General features: G+C 39.4%; 1 protein-coding gene, 1 long non-coding RNA gene and 1 other non-coding gene across 3 annotated transcripts; 2 read left to right on the top strand and 1 right to left on the bottom strand.

Moving 5' to 3' along the window:
• The first annotated feature begins 3,018 nt into the window (after positions 1 to 3,018).
• Positions 3,019 to 6,773, top strand: LOC144715465 (uncharacterized). The gene is made up of 2 exons (XR_013584642.1): positions 3,019 to 3,206; positions 6,571 to 6,773. It is a non-coding gene; the product is annotated as an uncharacterized LOC144715465 (long non-coding RNA).
• On the top strand, positions 3,413 to 3,485 carry TRNAR-CCG (transfer RNA arginine (anticodon CCG)). Its single transcript has one exon. It is a non-coding gene; the product is annotated as a tRNA-Arg (tRNA).
• Positions 3,678 to 10,508, bottom strand: ALB3 (63 kDa inner membrane family protein). The gene is made up of 11 exons (XM_078590388.1): positions 10,071 to 10,508; positions 8,955 to 9,065; positions 7,971 to 8,045; positions 7,354 to 7,414; positions 7,097 to 7,170; positions 6,862 to 6,966; positions 6,169 to 6,276; positions 5,981 to 6,084; positions 4,769 to 4,924; positions 4,563 to 4,689; positions 3,678 to 3,926 (listed from the first exon to the last, which is right to left on the bottom strand). The coding sequence occupies exons 1-11, from the start codon at positions 10,401 to 10,403 to the stop codon at positions 3,825 to 3,827; spliced, it is 1,356 nt and encodes a 451-aa protein (XP_078446514.1). The 5' UTR covers positions 10,404 to 10,508; the 3' UTR covers positions 3,678 to 3,824.
• Positions 10,509 to 21,473: the final 10,965 nt, after the last annotated feature.

Below are 21,473 nucleotides of genomic sequence, written 5' to 3' on the forward strand. Positions count from 1 at the left end.
CATTACAATAATATATTTTCATCAATTCCAAATAAAGTTGTCGTAAGTTCATATTTTACATCATTTTCATGTTAATTTAATCTATTCTAATGTCAACTACTCCCACATAAACCTTAACTAAAAATTGTTGAATGCAGGACTTTTCAGAGCGGATTAAGAAAAATAAAATAATATAACCATCTTAAAGTGGAGGTAAAATATTATTTGACCTTATTTGAGATTTCTAAGGTCTAACATGCTAATATGGATAAAAAAATTAATATCTCTTTTATTTTACGTTTGCAAGTAGAATCACAAACCAATGAATGTCAGAAAATATTAGTTCAATGAGTAGATGAATCAACTACAAAGAGATAGAGAGTGAAATAAATGAAAAGGAGTACTTCATTTATCTCCGTATATATTCGCCCTTACTCAGTACAACATAAAGAGAGACTGATGTTGGGGTCAGTTGCGTGGCGCGGTGACCTGAGTGGGAGCACTTGCTGATGACGAAATAATTCACTACATTTAATGCCAAAAAATATGTTTTGAACAGGTTTCCGACTCGTGACAATTGACACACAAACTGAACCCGTTGACAAATCACATGCATGAATCGTTTACTTAATCAATTTTTATAAATTAAAACAGATCAAAAAATTTGAACAGCACCGCACAACGACCACGCGATCACCCAACACCCATGATCGAACCATTCCCATCTAGGAATGGGAAAAAATGTTTCTTTCATTCGCGAACATGCAAACGAACACGGACGGTCCAAATTAAACACGAACATGTTTGCGAACGGTTCATGAACATGTTACCTTCTCGAGGCACATCCTTGGTCTTCCCCCCTATTCCCCCCAATTCCCGCCAGCCCCTATTCCTCCCAGTTCCCACATTGGTCTCCCTCTCCGGCGGTCTCCCTCTATGGTGATCTCCCTCTCTGGTTATTCTTCTCCCTCCCCCGTCAGCTCCCTTCTCGCCCTCCATCATTCCCCCCCTCCTCCCTCTTCCTTCTCCCTTTCTCCCTCTCCAGTCAATTACACCAATTTTAGATGCATGTTTAAGAACCTAGTTATTTCCATTTTTTCCATAAAAATATATGTTTCCACAATTACATCTCTGGTGACGTGGACGCCAATGCTTTGACACCGAACGCGCCGCCGCCATCAACCAAGGTCAACATCTCCGCTACGGACACAACGGCGAAGTCAACCGAAGTCAACATCTCTGCCACGAACACACCGCAACCATCATCGCACACGTCTCCACCCGCGCACATCCCTACACGCGTCATGACACGTCGCCAGAGGTAGATCAACAACTGCCCTTTGGCGTGACATGAAGCATGTCTTTAATTTCTCGTCTATAATTCCTCGTCTCTAATTTCTCGTCATTTTCTCTTTCCTCCAAGGCCTGTATATAAAGGGCATTATTTTCAAGAAACACTTAGGCAGTCATATTTCAAGAATTGAGTTTTGTTTAGCTCTTCTTGGAGGACTGCCCAAGCCTCCCTATCTCACCAGCCCTAGCTCCGTCGCCGCCGCCGCCGCCTCGCGACGTCGGCCTTCCATCCTCCCTTTCCATCCTCTCTCTCTCTCTTACTCTCTCTCTTGCCTTCCAAAGGCCGCCCAAGCCGCCCCAACCAGGGCCGCCCAGGCTGCCCCTGCCAAGGCCGCCCCCCCAGGCCGCCCGCTTGGGGCCGCCCAATGGCCACCCAGGCCGCCCAACTAGGGCCCCCCTGCTAGGGCAGCCAAGGCCGCCCCCAGGCCGCCCGCTTGGGGCCGCCCAAAGGCCGCCCAGGCCGTCCCAACCAGGGCCGCCCAGGCCGCCCCTGCCAGGGCCGCCAAGGCCGCCCCACAAGACTTCGACACCGGCGGCGCCGGTCGTCGTTGACGTCGTCCGACGCTTCGAGCCGCGCGCGCTACGCGCGCTCCGGGTGCACTGCACGCCCTCCGCGCACTCCGCGCGCTCAGCACCGGCACCGGCTCTCCGTGCGCTCCGCGCACCCTACACGCGCTTCGCGCGTGCGGGTATTCGCCTACGCTTGACTCTGCGGCAACAACATCTACTCTCCACTAGGGCCGTTCAACACCCGGAACGCCTAGAATCTTCCTCATCCAGTGGGCTGCTCAACGCCCGGATTCGCCCAGCCTCGTCACGATCGGAATTTTCCGCACCCTCTTCACGCACTACAGTGCCGAGGTACGCCTGAACTCTTTGGTGTCGAAAGTGTTCTCCGTCCAGTGTTTTTTCGAGAAGTTTCCACCGCTGTCAGAATTAGATTTGGTTTGGATTTCCACTTCTTCTCTCTCTTTCTCCTGTGTTTCTTCGCGACGCGAATTCGGATATTGATTTCGGTGCTTAGGCATCATCGCGGTGGGGGAAGACAGTACTCCCGCCCTCGATAAGGGTCGGAGCTGCACCACCAGATTTTCATCGTTTTTAAAGTCCGAATTCGACCATGTGATTTCTATGGCTGTTTTATCCCTCCAGTATCCGATCTATCCCTAGTCGTCCATCTACCCGTAGTCTGTCCCGTCAACCTAGTCGTCCATTTCTTAGTCGTTCATTCCGTAGCTGTCCTACTTCAATCTCCTTTGTGTTCATTCACGAATGGACCAAACATGAACGCAAACATGATTTTTCCCATGTTAGTTCGTCCACGATCAGTGTTCGTTTGACGCCGAACAGCGAACTTCCCATCCCTATTCCCAGCCACTGTTGGGCTTATGTGACAGGACACACTGAGCTGTAAAGATACCAACACAAAAATGGGCTTGCTCTATATGATTTCACCTACAAAAATTCCTTGCTCTCTGAAGATAGGGATGGGAATAATTACGATCACATCGTAATTATAAATCACAAATCTTATTTTAATTATAATTTTTCAGGCATAATTTAGTTGACCTAGAAAATCCAAAAACAGAATTTTAGAGAGAAGAATACAGATTTGGAATTTAGGAACTGATACTTCATTTGTAACTTATATAATGGGTTTTGTCAAGTTGTGACACTGATCCAGCCCGATAATTCAAAATCAATGCGGCCCACTTCGTCGACCTCTCCTATAAAACCATCAAGTCTCCAAATTCGATAAACCAGTTCTAATGGCGCAGAAGTCAGAAAAGGAGATGAACAGATCGGGAAAGGGGAGATCGAATGCAATGGCGTCAAATGTTTGACAGATCCGCGATCGCCTGTGGATTTTAGCAGTAAGAGAAACCCGTTCGTCTTTTTTCTTCTTTTTCCTCTGATCCGTGCTTAGGTTTTCCTTGTTTGCTGATTTCTTCGCCAGCGATCTCGTCCTGCGTAGGTTTTCCCCTCTTCGTAAGCATTGACCTCAATTGTGTTTTGAATAAACGTGATCGCCAGCACTGCACACAATTGAGATTCGATTTGCGAATTCTACTGTCTTTCTGGTCGCATAGCGGAGTGGATATCGCATTAGATTCCGAATCTAAAGGTCGTGGGTTCGAATCCCACTGCGATCAATTTCTTTTGGCATTGAACGAGTTTTATCTGTACTACAACACTCCATTTTCTTCCAAAACGAATCGAATTGGCGAACGCCAAAGTGGAAATTTTGAATCTCTCTCGCATTTCTCCTGGTTTAATAGGTAAAATCATCGAACTGCTCTCTCTCTCTTTCTCTGCCCGCATTTTTAGGGTGAAGAGAATAGATCTCTGGAAAAAAAATCATTCCCTGGAGAATAATATTAAAGTTACGTTCTTCTATGAACAGCTCACATCACGCAGGATAATCACTAGCTCGCTAAATCAAGAAGAAGGGACGAAGGCCAGAGCAGTTCCCTGTCCACCCCTGATTATAATTACGCAGCCTTCTTCCTCTTAGATCGCTTGCTCCTTCTCGGCCCGCTGTACTCAGGCAGCTGCTTCCCTGGGCTTGAAGCCAAGGCCTCCTCTCTCGCCTCCTGCCAATTCATTTTTTTAGTAAGACTTGGTAATACTTCACCCATGAAAAAATCACAATTGGGGAAGATACTTGATCGAAGAATGAAGCTCTAGGAAATCTGAAAGCTTTCATCTGGAGATCTGGGTAGTTTTCAAGAATTGGCAGAAGTTGGTAGTGGGTGAGAGACTTGAAAATAGTAGAATTATTTTCATCAAGGAAGTGACCTATTTACCTCGTCAACGGCATCGTCATCTGACAAGTGAACGAATGATCGTTCATTTGTCAACTGAAGAGCTTCAAGAATGAGAAGAAGCTTTAGGAAATCTGAAAGCTATCATCTGAAGATGTGGGCAGTTTTCAAAGTTTGGCAGAAGCTGCTGATGGGTGTGAGACTTGAAAATAGTAGAATTATTTTCCTGAAGAAAGTGACCTATTTACCTCGCCAACGGCATCGTCATCTGACAAATGAACGAATGATCGTTCATTTGTCAAAAGAAGACCCTTCAAGAAGGAGAGGAAGATTTAGGAAATCTGAAAGCTTTCATCTGGAGTTGTGGGTAGCTTTCAAATTTTGGCGCAAGTTATTTATCACAATTTTTTTTTTTGGCAGAAGTTGGTAGTGGGTGTTAGACTTGAAAATAATAAAAGTATTTACCTCGTCGGCGGGATCGTCATCTTCAAGGCCTTCTGCATCTGATGGAGCATCATCAGCCGTCTGAGTGGCATCGGACGGCGCAGATTTCAGGGCCTTGAGCTTGTCTTCTTCCTTGAGCTTCCGAAATCTAGAGAGATAGAGACCCAATTGTGAATAAAGGGGAGTCCAGAGTGGGAAAGAGATGATGGATGGGAGAAAGAACTGACCTTTCTCCTGGCTGGGTGGCGGCGGGTTGCGAAGCAGAGCGCTTTGCTTTGCCGGCGGTGATGATTCCGCCGGCGTCCTGGCTAACCACTGGCGTAGCTCCGCCCATTTTCCTTAGCCAAACTTGTTGCCCAGTGCTCAGTACATTGTTCACAAACCTACCCAAGCAAGACTTATTTCAGAGAAACAGGGAAAGAAAGAGAGAGCCCAAGAGCAAATCTCCTTATGGAGGGACACAGAGAAAGAAACAGATATGAAAGCCTTTTTGTGCCAGTGTCAGAGGGAGAGATAGAGAGAGAGGAATTGAAAAGTCACAAGTAGACATGGTTGTTCTGTTCTGTTCGTTTGAAACGAACGAAAAATTCGCACAAAAGAACCGCACAGGGCCTTGTTCTTTGTTCTGTTCTTTCAAAAAAAAACAAACAAAATTCTCACATTCGCACAAAACGAGAACAAAATTCGCACAAAGCAAACAAAAGAACCGCACACAAGTCTGTGCGATGTTCTGTTCGAATTCGTTTTTTTTCCGTTCGGAAAACCGAACAGAACGAACAATTCGCACAAAAAGAACAGAACGACCGATTTTAGAGAGAGAGAGGGAACCCAGAAGTAAAACCCTATTTACAGGCAGAGAGATAGAAGGGGGGACTGAAAAGCCACAAATAATCAATTTTAGAGGTAGAGATGGAGCCCACAAGTAAAACCCACTTTGGAGGCAGAGATAGAGAGGCAGATTGAAAAGCCACAAACCATCAATTTTAGAGAGAGACATGGAGCCCACGAGTAAAACCCACTTTGGAGGGAGAGATAGAAAGACTGAGAAACCACAAGTAATCAATTTTAGAGCGAGAGATGGAGCCCACAGGGAAAACCCACTTTGGAGGAAGAGATAATAAGACAGATTGAAAAGCCATAGCACAAGTGAAACCCATTTTGGAGGAGAGGTAGAGAGACAAAGATGGAAAAGCCATAAATAATGTTAGAGAGAGATAGAGCAAACTATTTAAACCTATTTTGGAGGGAGAGGTAGAAAGGGAAAGAAAGAAATGCTATAATGAGCGAACTTCAGAGAGAGACCAGACAGAGCCAAGAAGGCAAAAAATGCTCTAGAGAGAGAGAGAGACCACAAGCAAAGCCCATTTTAGAGGAAGGAGATAGCCCATGGGCAACAGCTAACTAGAGAGAAGGGAAAGAGGAAATAAAGAGGTACTAACCAGTATATTGAGAGGCCAGAAGGGACTGACAGGGAGAAGTAACCAATCATCAGAGGAAGAAACTTCAACACGAGAAGGGAATTCTTCTGAGATGGGTCATCACTCTGACAGAGAAGACAACAACGCAAAAAAAAATCAGAAAAAATAAGAATGAACAAATCCGAAGATAATTCTGAAGAATTATTTACCTGAGGGGGCTTCATAAGCTCCATCGAAAGGTACTGGGAAACAACAAGCAGGACAGGTAAGACAAGATAGGCCGCCGTGTCAGGCCACCCCAGCGGCGGATGCCCATCCTGCATCATGTATCCGGCCATTGACATCAACCGTGGGCTCCGAGATGTAATGCAAATAAATAAATAATTTTCATTCCAGCAAAAAAATTCCAGAAAAGGGATTATTTGCTGGGTCAAAGCGTTATCAGTTATAGCCGTTTCGGCGGGCCACACGGTAAGCTTACCGTTGTAATTCCTGATTGTATATATTCTTTACAAGATGATAATAGATTAAGCCTTTTTTCCGTATTTATTCTACATGTACGTTCTCCATTCAATGTCTATCCTGATATCGCGTGGTTACCGCTTTGTCAGGTGACCGCCTTAAATAACTTTCCTGGAAAAAAATGTCCATCCTGATATGGACACAGCCAATCTGGAGCTTGCTTGAAGATCTGATTGGCCGAGTCGATCGAGAGGGGGCATTGATCAGTCTCAAAAAAATTATCTTGATTGTGATGGAAGAATGCAACAAGGAAACCTTTGGTTATTTTTTATAGAAAGTTTTTTTTATAATTTTTTATTAAGTTAAGTAAAAAACAAAGGATCATGCATTTATGGGATTATGATGAAATAAATGGAATGGATGGTGATTTAGGTGCCTACCACGAAAGGAAAAAGCCATGAAATGCCAGCCCCACTTTGACGGGCCGCAATACTTGTTGGGCCTCCAAGAGAAGGAATCCAGAAGAAACCCTCTGTCAGCAACCCCTGAAATATAAGAACCAAATAGGAAAAAAAAGGGTTCATATTTTGTTAATGTTGTACTGAAGAAAAACATCTGAAGATGGATTTGAATTAAGTCCATGAATTTAAAGGGAGATGATATAGGTCGTTTTACCTCATTGGCTACATTGGAGAGAGCTTGGTACAGCCCAATCCAGACAGGAATAGTAGCCAAAGTGGGTAAGCACCCTGTTAGAAGCGTTTGAGAGAGGAGTCAGCCCACAAAAATTAAATCTTGGCTCCCCAAGAAATCAACAAATTTTAGTGTAATCAATATAAGAGGGAAATTGAAATAATTCTCCCAAAGTGATTAGAAAAAGTATTAAAAACACTGAGAAAACTGTGGCGGTTCTTCCTATCCAGTATATATACCTGCCAAGGGATTAACACCAGCTTGCTTGTAAAGGCGCGATGTCTCAAGTTGTATCCTTTCCTACAAAAGAACAGCAGAACAACATGAATTCTAAATCAAAACTTAAACAAAACGTATATGAGGCTTTCATCATGGAAAATTCTATTGGCAAATGAAAAACAACCGATAAATATATAGAAGTATTGAAGTGTCGATGCTTAGACCCGTTAGTTCTTCTCAAAGTCACCATTAATTAGGATTTCTATTGAAAGTATTTAAACTCAATGGGCGACAGAATTTTAATGTTTTTTCATGAAAATTATCATTGTGATTATATGGGGAATCAGACCGAACAATCACTGCTATCCAAGATGACACTAGCAAGATCTAAAGTATTTTGATCATTTTTCTACAGCTACCATCAAATTAAAGAAAAATGTTTCAGCAGTAAGCAGGTATTCTTAAAAATGGGAGAAAATTTTCCCAAACCAAAGTACTCAGGTAAACTATAGCTGCAAAAGTCAAAATAAGAAAAGGAACAACACGATGAATGACACTTCATAAATTTTCAACTCACATCAAGATATATCCAAATTCCTATGTTGTATCAAGTAGCATAAGTATAAAAAAAGAGTACCTGGTTGCCAGCATATCTTTGCTGAATAGCCTTAATTTTGGGCTGAAGATTTTGCATCGCAAGTGTTGACTCCACCTACAAAGTTGAAAGATTGACAAAACCCAGAAAATGAATCAAACGGTGAAGAATATAGCACTAAGAAAAGCATACAAAAAATAACACTGATCTTGACAGTTTTTGAGGAGGATGACGAAACTGTTCATCATCATCCAAGAACCACTCTCCATCACCAATTCATCATAATCGTCCACTTTAATTCAAGAATATATCATAATTATCGTCCTCGGCTTGAGAGACGGAAACAGTCTTGTCGCCGTCATCAGCTCCCCACGCAGACGAATGAAGACGGGATAGATTATCCCATCACTACCTCCCATCATCTGAGCGAGGTTAAAAAAGGGATGATGACAAGTAGACGTGGTTGTTCTGTTCTTTTTGTGCGAATTGTTCGTTCTGTTCGGTTTTCTGAACAGAACAAAAACGAATTCGAACAGAACATCGCACAGACCCGTGTGCAGTTCTTTTGTTCGCTTTGTGCGAATTTTGTACTAGTTTTGTGCGAATGTGCGAATTTTGTTCGTTTTTTTTTTAAAAAAAGAACAGAACAAAGAACAAGGTCCTGTGCGGTTTTTTTTTTCTTGTTTGTTTCAAACAAACAGAACAAAGAACAAGGCCCTGTGCGGTTCTTTTTTTTTTGTTTGTTTCAAATGAACAGAACAAAACAACCATGTCTAATGACAAGAGATGGTTCCAATTTTGCCTCATCGTTGTCATCCTGTGGAGGGCAAATGATGGGAAGGATGACGAGTCATCATCATCCTCGGCGACATCGAAAACTACATCTTAGTGAATGAAACATCAACTTTCAATGAACGAGTCCAAAAAAGGAAATAATAGAAAAGAACCAAGTTAAAGACAATGGCCGCAATACAGGAAACAATCGTGATAATACTTAAAACTGCTGATTTAATGTGAAGGATTCACCTGCTGCTTCGTCAAAGGAAACGTCGCCACTTTGACGATGACAGTAAGAAGGATGATGGCGAAGCCATAAGAATAAGGTACGTGGACAGCCGAAAGAATATCTTTAAGAACCTGCAGTCAAAAAGAAAAGAAGAAAAATATTCAGTGGGTTCATTCTTGCCAGAGAAACAAGGATGCAGGGTTTTCCATGAAGAGATCAGTGCAAGTGTATAAGCCCCTGATCCAGCGTAATTTTCATGATTTGAGATATCTGCTTGTTCTCTTGACCTTTCTTTGTAGACCTAGATCTTGTATCATCATTTGAGATCCTGTATTCTTCCAAGGGTAATGAATACAACCATTTAAATCCTTCAAATCCTTATGCAAGTGGCCATGCATCCATACTAATCGAAAGGAGCTGACACCTTACTCCGCCAATTATTCCAGTGACACAGAAATCCGTGATTTCTTGCTGATAAAATTTTCATTTAAACCAGAGTACCCACAATTACGAAACCTCAGAATTTCACTATCCTAATTAGAGCCCAGGTTCCGAAGTTGGAAAAACACCAAAACTTCTGGAACCTATACGATTGAAGTTTTCTTCCAAGGGGAATGAATACAATCATTAAATCCTTTAAAAGCCTTATGAACCTGTTTATGCGCCCATGCTATCTGAGAAGAGCTATCCCTTTACTCCGCCAATAATTCAAGTAACATAGACATCCGTGAATTTAAAACTTTTGATACGTTTCCATCATAAATTCTAATGATTCCTTGCCGATAACAATTTCATTCGAAACAGAGTGTCCAAAATCACGAAACCCCAAAATTTCACCATCCTAATTAATTCCCAGGTTCCGAATAGAGAACAACACCCAAATCTAATTCCCCCGATTGGAATCAGAGTATCCACAAATACGAAACCTCAAAATATCATAATTCTAATTACATCCCAGGTTCCGAAGGTAGAATAACACCCAAATTCAATCCCCCAATTCGAATCAGAGTATCCACAATCAAGAAACCTCAAAATTTCACCATCCTGATTAGTACCCAGATTCCGATTTTAGAACAACACCCAAAATCCAACTCCCCCAATTCAAAAAAACCCACCGTACAGAAAAAAAACCCCACCTTCAGAACAATTTCCATCCCATCCGCAATGAACGCGAACCACCCGCCAGCCTTCTGAACCGCGGCAGGCTCCACGGCAGCGGGATCGGCGGCGACGGCCGCATCCGCGATGGTGTAGAGTATCCCCTCGGCTCTTTCTAGAAGCCCATGGAGATCGGAGAACGATCCGAGGTCGTTCGGCGGGGGAATCCCGTGGAAGCTGGCCCGAACTCGCGTGTCGAGGCGGAGCGGGCCGAAGGGAGGGAGGCGAAGATGGTGGCCGCGCAGGCGCGAGGTCGAGAGCGGCGAGGCTACGAAGGAGGAGGAGACGGAGGGGACGAGCCTCGCCGCCATCGCCGGGGGAGAAGCCTGCTCGCTCGCTTCGTCCTTGTCTTCTACTCTTCAGATAAGGCGCGAGCGCAAGTTGGTGGCTTCTTCTCTCCCACGACGTCCTGGCGGGGAGACCAGACGAAATTAATAGCTTGTTTTTTCTCTCTTTCTTTCTTTCTTTCTTTCTTTCTTTCTTTCTTTCTTTCTTTCTTTTTCTTATTTCTTTCTTTTTTTGTTTGCTCTCCTCTGAGACCTCAAAATTAAGAGCTTGTTTTTTTATTTCTTTCTTTTTTTTATTTTCTTTCTTTCTTTTTTGGTTTGCTCTCCTCTCAGACCTCAAAATCCCAGATTTTTCTTTCACTTCTCCTCTGGGTGTTTTGGCCTGCTGTCTTACTGTAGTATTAAATTGGCTGATTAATCTATTGGTGATCCAAGATTCTGACATGAATGAATAAAGAATGGTGACTTGGATCTCAGCCCATTTGCTTGAATTCTCTTGTTCAAGGCCTATTTCTTCCCCCCCCCCCTTCTCTCCTTTCCACTCTGATACCTCGGGTGCTACGATTTGCACCCGTATCATGACATCCATTGACCGAAAAAACTGAAAGTGTGTCTGGTAATAAGCATGGATATTGATAACGGTTAAGGGTTGGTGTTCTCTAACCTGAATACGATATCGGATATTGTTAAGGAGATAACAATAACGGGTGCATATATCGTTAAGCAGATAGTGATGTTGTTTATGGTTTTTGTTTGTCGATAATCGTTATCGGATCCCATAAGGAACTCTCGTCAGTAACTCAGTATAGAGTGAATAAAATTTAAAATTACCAATCTTAAAGTAGTGCTAGAAATGGGTATCATTAATGTCATTAACGTAAAATTATTGAAATGAGGATTACAAATTATATATTAAAGTAATGTTATAAATATATGTTATTCGATAAACTTAAAGGGTGATAATTGTGGCGGTTATATATGACCTGATTTATTATTTTTTATAGCACATTCAATGAACGAAAAAAAAAATTTTAAGGATACTTTAGGGACCAGGTACGGAATGTTCAAGACAAAATATGAAATACAAGGAGACAAATAGGATGTGAGAAACCAGGAAATAGAATAAAGATAGGTTTCTAATATATTAACTGTTGAAGTGTGTTTCTGATAGAGTTAAATGACACTATAGTACTGGGAGGTGGGACCAAGGCCAGAAAGTGTTTTGTTTGATGAGCCATCCATGGACACCACTAACTCCACCTTCATCCTATCAAAATAGCTTCATCGCCTGCGCTTAATAATGTGTGCACTAGGAAGGTTCAGTTTATTCCGCCTTTCGCCATGTTTCTTTCCATGTAACGGAGTCCATTCTATGCAATGCCCAGCCATTAAGACAAACAAGGCAATTATCAATGTCCTTTGTTTCTTCAATTGTTTGACCCCTCAATGATTGCCTACATTCGAAGACTCCTTACATCCCATCATTTAATAGCTTCTCTAAACAACATTGTGTCATAGCAGTGCCCTTCACACACATCAAATTGGATGGTCACTTAACTTGGACAACCTTTGTTGTATTCTTGGCGCGAAAAAATTGTGCACTCATATATATAATCCTCAACGAGTGTAAAATATTTCAATATTGGGGACCTTTTTGAACACATATGGACCTCTGAACGCTCACATATTAAGTATCCTGCAACTTCCTACCCAACTAGTTCCTCCGCCGTTTGGAGTAATGCACCCTCAGATGTCGACATGACAATTGTCGTAATGAACAATGAAAGCAAAACACAATATGCGATGAATAAGTAGATGCATCATGTGATAATGCATAAAAGCCATGTACAACTGAGAACTATGGATGAATATCTGATCACATCAATTTTAATTTTAAGAAGAAACAATAATTCTACAAATTTTAAAGGAAATCTTTGAATCAAGAGAAATTTGAGAAGAATTCTTAGAATCATCAGAAAATCCTGTGAAATGACATGAAAATTAAAGGTAAATTACATCATTTATAACTATTCTTCATTGTGTTAGAGGCAACCTTATATCTCACTAACTCATATAAATGAGGTGCTTTGTATGCATATTTATTTTTTAGGAAGAATGATACTTGGGCACTGGTTGAGATGCAATGATTCATTCATACATATGTCATTTTTATCACACAAGGTCACCCTCATCCACTACCACCACCCTCCCTCAGCCACCTGTTCTCCCTCTTCCCTGTCACCCTTTTCTCTGTTGCCATCACCACCTTCCCCAAGCCGCCCATTCTCCCCTATCCCAGTCACCGTTTCCCGGCATTGCCGCTGCCACCCTCTCCCAGCTACCTCTTTCAACCATCTATTCATCACTGCAGCTACCCTCTCCCACCCTAATAAATGGCAAAGTGGCTAACATGACCCAAGCATACACAAGACACTTAGTTGTGTTTTAATGTTTGATAGTCATTCGCTTTATTAGATATTGAAACAAAAAGCTCAAAATTTGAGAAACGCGTCTGGATTATAGATATGATAACGGATAAAGCACAAAAATATAATTATCTGTTATTATTATCCAAATGAAATAACATCTGATATCATTATCCGACATCCATTTTCATATTTTTTATCTGAACATCGGAACCCTAATGAGACCTCAAAATTCCAAATTTTTATTTCAGTTCTCTTTTAGTGTTGGCCTGTTATCTTTCTATAATATAAAATAGGCCACCTAAATCTCTTGGTGATACAAGTTATTGACACGAATCAATAAAGAATGGCAACTTGTATATGAGTCCATTTGCTTGAATTCTTATGATGAAAGCTTATTTCTTGTATTTCAAACCCCCCTCTCTTGCTTGAATTCTTTTGATTGTCCTGGATCCTTTGAAAACTCAAAATTCTATATATTTCTTTCAGTTCTCAAATGGTGTTATCTGGCTACCTCACTTTAGTCTTAAATTGGTCAACTAATATCTTAGTAACCCAAGATACTGACATGAATCATTAAAGAATGATAACTCGTAATTGAGTTTATTTGCTCGAATTCTTTTGATTGTCCTGGTTCCTTTGAAAACTCAAAATTCTATATATTTCTTTCAGTTCTCTCATGGTGTTATCAGGCTATCTCACTTTAGTCTTAAATTGGCCAACTAATACCCTAATACCCTAATAACCCAAGATACTGACCTGAATTATTAAAGAATGATAACTCGTATTTGAGTTTACTTGCGTGAATTTTCTTTGTCATGACCTACTTCTTGTTTTTCCCCCTCCCCCGAGACCTTAAAATGTTAGGATTTCATTTAAACCCTCTATAGTATTGGTGAACCACCTCTCGACAGTTAAAATTGTCAAAAGGCTATTTTGTTAGTTTTTTTTCACTCTACAGTTTTAGTGGATATAGTTTGATTCCTCTTGAACGAGGTTTCATGATGGCGCGACAGACTCCGAGACCGCAGTATCATCGCTCAAGGAGTCAGCATCGTCATCGACTCCGCCACCGATTCGCATCCAGCCCGCCTGGCAAGCCAAAGTGACGACGCATACACCCGGATTCAAATATCCCGGGTAACAACGCGCCATCTTCGATTCAGTTTACCGCTTTTGCTTCCTACATTTACGTTTTCTTTCGTACTCTCTTTTCTTCGTAACAGCATTGTAGCAAGGGGAAGTTCCCGTATGAGGATACCTTCCCCTCCCATTATCGGGTCCAAACCCCTCTCTTTATTTTAGTTTTGTAGCCCATCCACCTCTCTTCTATAAAGGAAGGGGTGGGCTCCCTCCAAAGACTACTCTTTGAATTTGTTTGAAAGAAAAAATGTTGAAATTTGAAGAGTCCCTCGTTGAGGAAGCAGGAAGGAGGAGGAAGAAGAAGGAAGAAGAAGAAGGAGGAAGAAAAAGAAGAGTGGAGAAGGGAGAAGGGAACACCGCCGTCCGCCGCCAGCCCGCGCCGCCGATCGCCAAGGCTGCGCTCCGCGCCGCTGCGCCCAGCGCCGCCGCACTCCGCTCCGCCGTGCCCCGTGCCGCTGCGACCGCAGCCCACCGTGCCCGTATTCTCCTCTTTGGCGCCAGCCTAGACTGTCGTGCTGTCGTCGCCCTCCAATACTGCCCTTTGGTGCTCGCTCCCCACGGACTGTTCGAGCCACCTGCTGCCGTTGCCACCGTCACCAACGACCGTCCCGTCCTCGTCGAAAATGCAACGGGCGATACCAAGATAGCTGTCGCCGGACGCGACGAAAGGTACTCCACTCTGCACTCTTGTCTCTTATCTCTTTCAGTACGCTTTCTATTGCCTCCACCGCACTCTGGTTAGATGTAGGTGTGAGGGACAGGCTGAGAAAATGACAAAAGAATAAACGTGAGTCTTACATGTTTGGTGCGAGTCGGGTCTCGCCCGTCCCGTTTGAGCAATACCTGCGGGGTTTCCCCATTCGATCTCGTAGTCGCCCTCGTCCATTCGGATGAGGTTCGGGAAGTCTGGACTATGCTTCCCTGGGTGACCCCGTTGAACCCTGGGAACGGCACCCACCGCGAGTCGGTGTTTGCACGTACCACATCTAGATTATCACGCATTCACTCTCATTTCATACTGTCTGCTATCCATATCGGATGACGCTCCTACCGTAGTCCGATAGAGACCTCTCTTCGCCACCGAGTCCATACCATCGGTGACGACCGGACTACGTCTTGACGACGTCCGACATCATTTCAGCCAATAAATGATGAGATTTAGAAGTTATGACACAAACTAATCCATCCAGAATTCGGAGGAGAATTGAGAGTTACTGATTTCATCATTGTTCCCTTCATAATAATAAATTTTTAGTTTATTTTTGTTAGACCATAATCAACAATTACTTAAATACCTTAATCACATTACAAGAGAATGCCATGAATGTAAGAAATCCAATTATGTATGAAAAATAACATCATAATCAAATGAAAATGATATAGATCAATGAAAGATGTATGTTAGGCCACTACAGAAGGCCCTTGACATAAGCTCATACACATCAGGGCTTTGTTTTTAAAAAATCTTGGTGCCACTTCTCCTATTTGTCTCATATATTCCAATGTGTATTCATTCTTTCTCCCTCGAATGTATAAGAGGAATAAAGGGAAGCTTAGAAAAGGGAACATGGAGCTCTTCTAAAGGAGGGTTTCTTTCTGTAATAGAAGATTCATACATCACACCATGGCAATGGATTGGCATTTCATGTATCACGGCATGGGAATTTATAGTTTTCTGATAATTCATATTTTGATTTTATATGTTAATTGGTCGATCCACATTGCCACCCAATTTAGGTTGATGCAACAGTTTCCGACTCATTTATAATATGATAAATGAACATATATTTCCATACATTTTATATGTTTTTAGTATTATTAATTTATAATTTACCATGTTATTATTTGAATTAACTAAATATTTATGCATTAGTTAGAAATTTCAACTTTTGCACATTATGATTACTTTTCACTAACTTCATTGACTTCTATGAAATCAATGAGTTTGATTAGTGATGAGTATTTTATTTTTCCAAATGTGCATAAATTTACAGGAATTAGAGGATACAAATTATGAGGAAATTGGAGAATTTTTGGGAGCTTAGTGATTATCAAAATGGGTTGAAATGATGAAACGGTGTTGTGGGCTTTTAAAAGAGAAATCAGAGGGGCTTGGACCATGACCTGACCTACCTATTGGGCCTTCAAACACCTTACAGAAGAAACAAGCTGTAAATTACAAGGCAAAGCTCTCAACCAATGGAGAAAAAGAGGCAAAATGGCAAGAAAAGATGATAGAAAATGCCCAAAGGGGTATTTTAGTAATTCTTAAAATGTATAAATACTACTTTCCTCCCTCATTTCCCCTCATTCCAGACGTGCTCTAGTAGGTGGCTGGCCAGAAGGACAAGACATATTTCAGGATCCAGGTTGTTCAACCTGTTTAATGTAAGTTTGTTGAAGTTTTCATTCAATCTCATCTCTTGTTTGCACTGAAAAACGCCTGATCCTGGAAAAATATAAGGATCCATACTTGAGAGGAAGAATCGAGGGCTCACCAGGCTTGCATTGAGGTTTTAGGAACCTAGGTTTCCATTTTCACATCATCATCCATCCATTTACCCTTAAAATCCATCATCTTCTCACCCTAAACATTCAATTTTCCATAGTTAATCGCTCTAGAATTGTTTCATTCTCTCTCTATATATTCATACATATCCCTAGTTCATCCTCTCAAAATTTCATAAAAAGTATCCTTCATTTTAACCTTCAAATTCCATCTCAAACTTCTTCTACACTCTCTCTTCATTTTCTCTCTATGTATCTTCATTTCAGTCATTTTCTCTCTCTAAAACAGTTTATTTCTCCCTCTAAAATCCATTCCAGTCTATCAATATATCATCCTTCATTCTTCCTTTCAAATTTCAAAAAAAAATCGTGTTCGAATTCCATCATTTAGGGCAAAAAAAGTGAAGAGTGGAGGACTCGGTCAAGTTGACTAAGTCATGACCATATTGGGTCAAGCCCAATAGGGCTTAACCCATTTTGGCTAAGTCTTGACATAGCCAAATTGGGATGAACCTTAGTGGGCTGACCCACTAAGGCCAGCCCTAAATGGGCCACACAAGGGCAGCTAGCCCATCTGGTCCGCCGCTTCGCTACCGCTGGCGATAGCCGGGAAAGGTATTTTCCTCATTTTCTGTACTTAAAAATTCAAAAAAAATCATGAAAAATATCTAAAATTAATATTCAGTGTTTTTAACATCTACAAAAATTATAAAAAAATATTTAACTCCCATTTTTAGTTTTCTAATATTTTCTGGTGGTAATTAAATTCAAGAAAATTCAAAAAATATTTATTTCCTATTTTTAATGTTAATTAAAATTATGAAAGTTAGTCTGAAACATTTTTATGTTTTTCGTTGTATTTCTGCTTCAATTTAGATCATAGGACTTTATATAAATTGACTAAAATCCATAAAAAATCTCAGAAATTATATTTCTCACTTTTAAACTCACTTCCTTCATTCCAAGCTTGAGAAAAATTCTGAAATTAAGTTTGTGCCTCTCTGCGGATCGACCCCTTACTTGCCCTATATTAATTATAGAGTATTTAAGTGGAAAAGTTTCATAAAAATTGTTGGTTAAGTTTAAATCAAAACAACGACATAAAACCCCTAAATTTGGACTTATCACTCATCACTCCATAGTTTTAGTATTTTAAATTTTCTATGGACTAGGCATTGTGATGGGTCTTATAAAGAGATACAATAAATATCCCCCTGCATGTAATTATGGTTATCATTGATTTAATTCCCATTCCCTTTAAGTAAACTCGTGAACATGCAGAGAATGAGGGGGAAATAGATGTAAAGAGAGCTTGAATTGTCATAGAGACATAGTAAAAATATCTTGAATTGTATGAGATATATGTAAGAACAGATAAGGTTTAAATATGAAGATGGACTAGGGAATAGAATAGCAAATGGTCCACTTATATATCTAGCTTAGCCGGTGAAAGATCAAGGGCAAGAATATCTGACTTGCACATCTATTAGAAAATTTACGAAAAAGAATATACAGAGGTAGTATAAAGAATACATACAAATATACTAATAATAAATATAAACTCTACAATAGGTAAACAATGATTAAACATATCTAAGTAATAATATCAAGTATAAATGACGCAGAAGAAAATTATTATAAGATGATATTGGAATAAGAAAAAAGAAGCATGCCAACTAACGATATATGTAAAAATGATAATAGGAAATATAGAAAAAATAATTAGATTTTTAAATTCGTAGAGAAATTGAATTATTAAGAATTTTAGGATCAATAACTTATGAATTGTTATAAAAGTTACATGCTTAAAACAAGTTATTTATAAACACAATTTCCGACACGATCACATGAGGCTTATATTTTTAGTGTAATCTTTGAAAACGTTTTCATGTGCTGCGGAGAATCAGACTATGTTTAAATGTATTTTTTAAATATCTTTTTATTTCGATCTAGTAATGGTGGTAAATATCTAGATGGTTAAAGAAGTAACAATACTAAACTTGGGGTGTTATGTCCCCCAAAGAAAAATACATTTGAAGCTTCAAATGAGAAACAAACACAAAATAAAACTCCATTCACTGAATCATTATCCAGATGTGAGTCTGATAGTGATCATTCATATGATGCGTTTACATGTTTTTTAATCGTTGTTTTATGCACACAGTCAAATTGAATAATACATAGCATCATTTATTTTATGCATATTATCTTTAATCACATGTAAACCTAGTATTCATCGTTTTTAGACTACAACAAATATTTAAATTGCATGCATGAAATAATGATGAAAAATATTTAGAAATTTCCCCTAGCCATTATAGTTTATATATTTTTCATAAATTTTCTTCAAATTTTTTATATCATTTCACATTAGATAAATGTTTTATTTTAGTCGTCGCATATATTTCAATCTATTTTTTCTATTTAATTCATGGTTCAGAGGTTATCAGATCTGTGTATTGGATAACTGAGCCGGCTTAATGGGCCAGTATAAAATATAAATGGGTCTCAAGTTAACAGGTTATGAGAGTAGTCTTCATGGGCCAATGGGCTACACAGGATCTTAGGTCTAGAATTTGGACTAGAGTCAGCCCTGATCTAAAGAGTGGGATGCCTGGGACACTGTAGAATGACAGAACACAAATGCAACATCTGATTTTGATAAGATGATAATATAATTTCATATAGTTAATGGGTTTTAACTCTTTCTCATTTCTTACCCAATGACGGAGCTTTGATTCACTTTGACTGCTTGAAGTTTTTATCCATATGCTTATTTCATGATATCACATGAATTAATCAGAGATAAAAGGATAAATTTCTACTGGGGCCAAATGGTCTATTATCGTGAGTTAAATCTATAGAGTCGCAAATCCGGTGAACATAAAAGTGATCTAGTATGATACCAGGCATATCAGTGGTTCATTTTTTGTTTGCAATGATTTTTCAGTTTAAATTAGCCTAAAGTATTTAATATTATTATTTCTCTCTCAAGTTCTATTCAATTCGTCATTCCAGCTAATATCTGTTGAAAAATATGAAATGGCCGAATCTTCCACTCATGTGAAATTTTTTCAATTATATATCTATCTATTTCATTCACATACCCTTGCCATATACAAATTCGTTTAAAATGTTAAAAATTAACTAAAATAACCCCATGGAATGGTCTCATTTCACTGCTACAAAAAAATATATATTTCCAAGCGCAGTTTTAAATTTATGATTTAGTGACATTATTTATTATTATTATTCAAATTGTTTATAAATATATTTTTACTAGTTTTATATACGAAATATAATCATGACTGGTAATTAAAGGGACTAAACATTAAAAGCAGAAGTAATAGACTCGTATCTGTATGTGCCTCTTAGGGCTAAATTGTCTTATAGGATACAAAGTAAGTTCATTGAAAGTTATAATACAACGGTGAATGAGAAATTGCAGATTGTTCTCTTTTAAGTTTACTATTTGTTTGTTCCTTGTTTTTGACCAAGATAACTCTTATTGCCACATACTTAAACTAAAACAACTTTGTTGTCATTGCTACTCTACCATTAGTAACTTGTTGCATGCATTGTTAATCCTAACAGAGTAACAATGCAGATAAAGTGGTTCTCTTCACGAACATAACTTGACATTTGATGAAAAATATGAATCTGAAAAAGAGTGAGCTTTTTCTGCCATCAATTTCAATGATATGCCTCTTGTGGTTATGGAATGCACTATATTTTTGAATTGTTTGCTCTCGTTCTTCAGTATAGTATATGACATAAAAAAATGATTCCACTTATGACATAAGATGCATTTTCCCACCCATATGAGGTGATATAAGGCAGCTTAGTCTTATGTAACTTTAACCCCTAACATCAAACTTAATTCATTCAGGATATGTTATCTCACTTTGTACCACAAGGGAAATATTTTTTTTGTTACACGTCTAAATGCTTGTAACATCCTTTTATAGGACGAAGCATGTGAGGAACCAACAGCGATGGATTCATTATATTAACTTTCTTACAATGTTATCACATTAATTGGTTGATGGATCAAAAATGTTATCCATTGATTAAAAAATATATTAGTTCTAACATTATAAAAGCATGGTTAATCCTTTATTTGACATAAAACTAAGGTAGTAATTATGTCAAAATGATATATATTAATATGCTTAGAGGGTTTATTAGACACTAACAATGCAACTTGAGATTGCTTGTCTCATAAATTGAGAACATACCCGCTGATATTTCATCACTATATCGATAGCATGTTTCGAAAACACACCAACGGTACCATGTACAATTTTATTGTTTGGGCTGTACATCGGTCCCAATAAATTTCATGGTTTCCAACACCAACGTGATACCACCACTCATCAAATACTCAAACAAGTTACACAAAGAGTTTTGTACTGAGAGATAATAAAGAGTTTAATTCATTGAAATTATATAGGTGGCATAAGAACCTAAATAAAAAATTCCCAAGAAAATTATATGGAGACAATAAACAATTACTCTGAATGTTTTTTAAGTCCAAAGGATGAAGTTTTGTATTGAATTACTGTGAAACTATGTTTCTTTAGATACCCAACACGTTGAAGTTTTGTATTGAATAAACTCTAATACACTCTAAGACAATTAATGTGATAAGAGATTTCTCGGGCCTAAGGTGTGCACTCTAATCTCAAAAGGCATAAATTGGGTGCCTTATTATATAAAGTCACATAATGTGTATCTTTTTTCAGAACACAATATCGTGCATATTATTTGAATTGTGAGAGAATCAATGCCACATAAGAAAATAATGCCGACAAATTCAAGTCCCACAGTCATCTAGCTAACCAAGCTTATCACCTTTGTAATCACTGTCATTTAATAGTAGCAATATAACAATTCACAATTTATTTGGCATTGGATTTTTATTCTTACACATAGAACTTATGCATGTTTCACGAATATTTGCTACTTGAAAAACCGTGTTATCGTTTAATAGGAAAACTGTGGGCTTATTGGTGCA

Source organism: Wolffia australiana, chromosome 19, assembly GCF_029677425.1.
Source record: "Wolffia australiana isolate 7733 chromosome 19, ASM2967742v1".
NCBI lineage: Eukaryota > Viridiplantae > Streptophyta > Magnoliopsida > Alismatales > Araceae > Wolffia > Wolffia australiana.

What these genes read in the sequence shown, in the direction of transcription:
- ALB3 (XM_078590388.1), bottom strand. Translation starts at nt 10,403, where the DNA reads ATGGCGGCGAGGCTCGTCCCCTCCGTCTCCTCCTCCTTCGTAGCCTCG. An exon ending in TCTCCAATGTAGCCAATGAG is followed by an intron (nt 6,967 to 7,096) that starts GTAAAACGACCT and finishes CTTATATTTCAG; the next exon opens with GGGTTGCTGACAGAGGGTTT. An exon ending in TCTGGCCTCTCAATATACTG is followed by an intron (nt 4,925 to 5,980) that starts GTTAGTACCTCT and finishes TTGCTTGGGTAG; the next exon opens with GTTTGTGAACAATGTACTGA.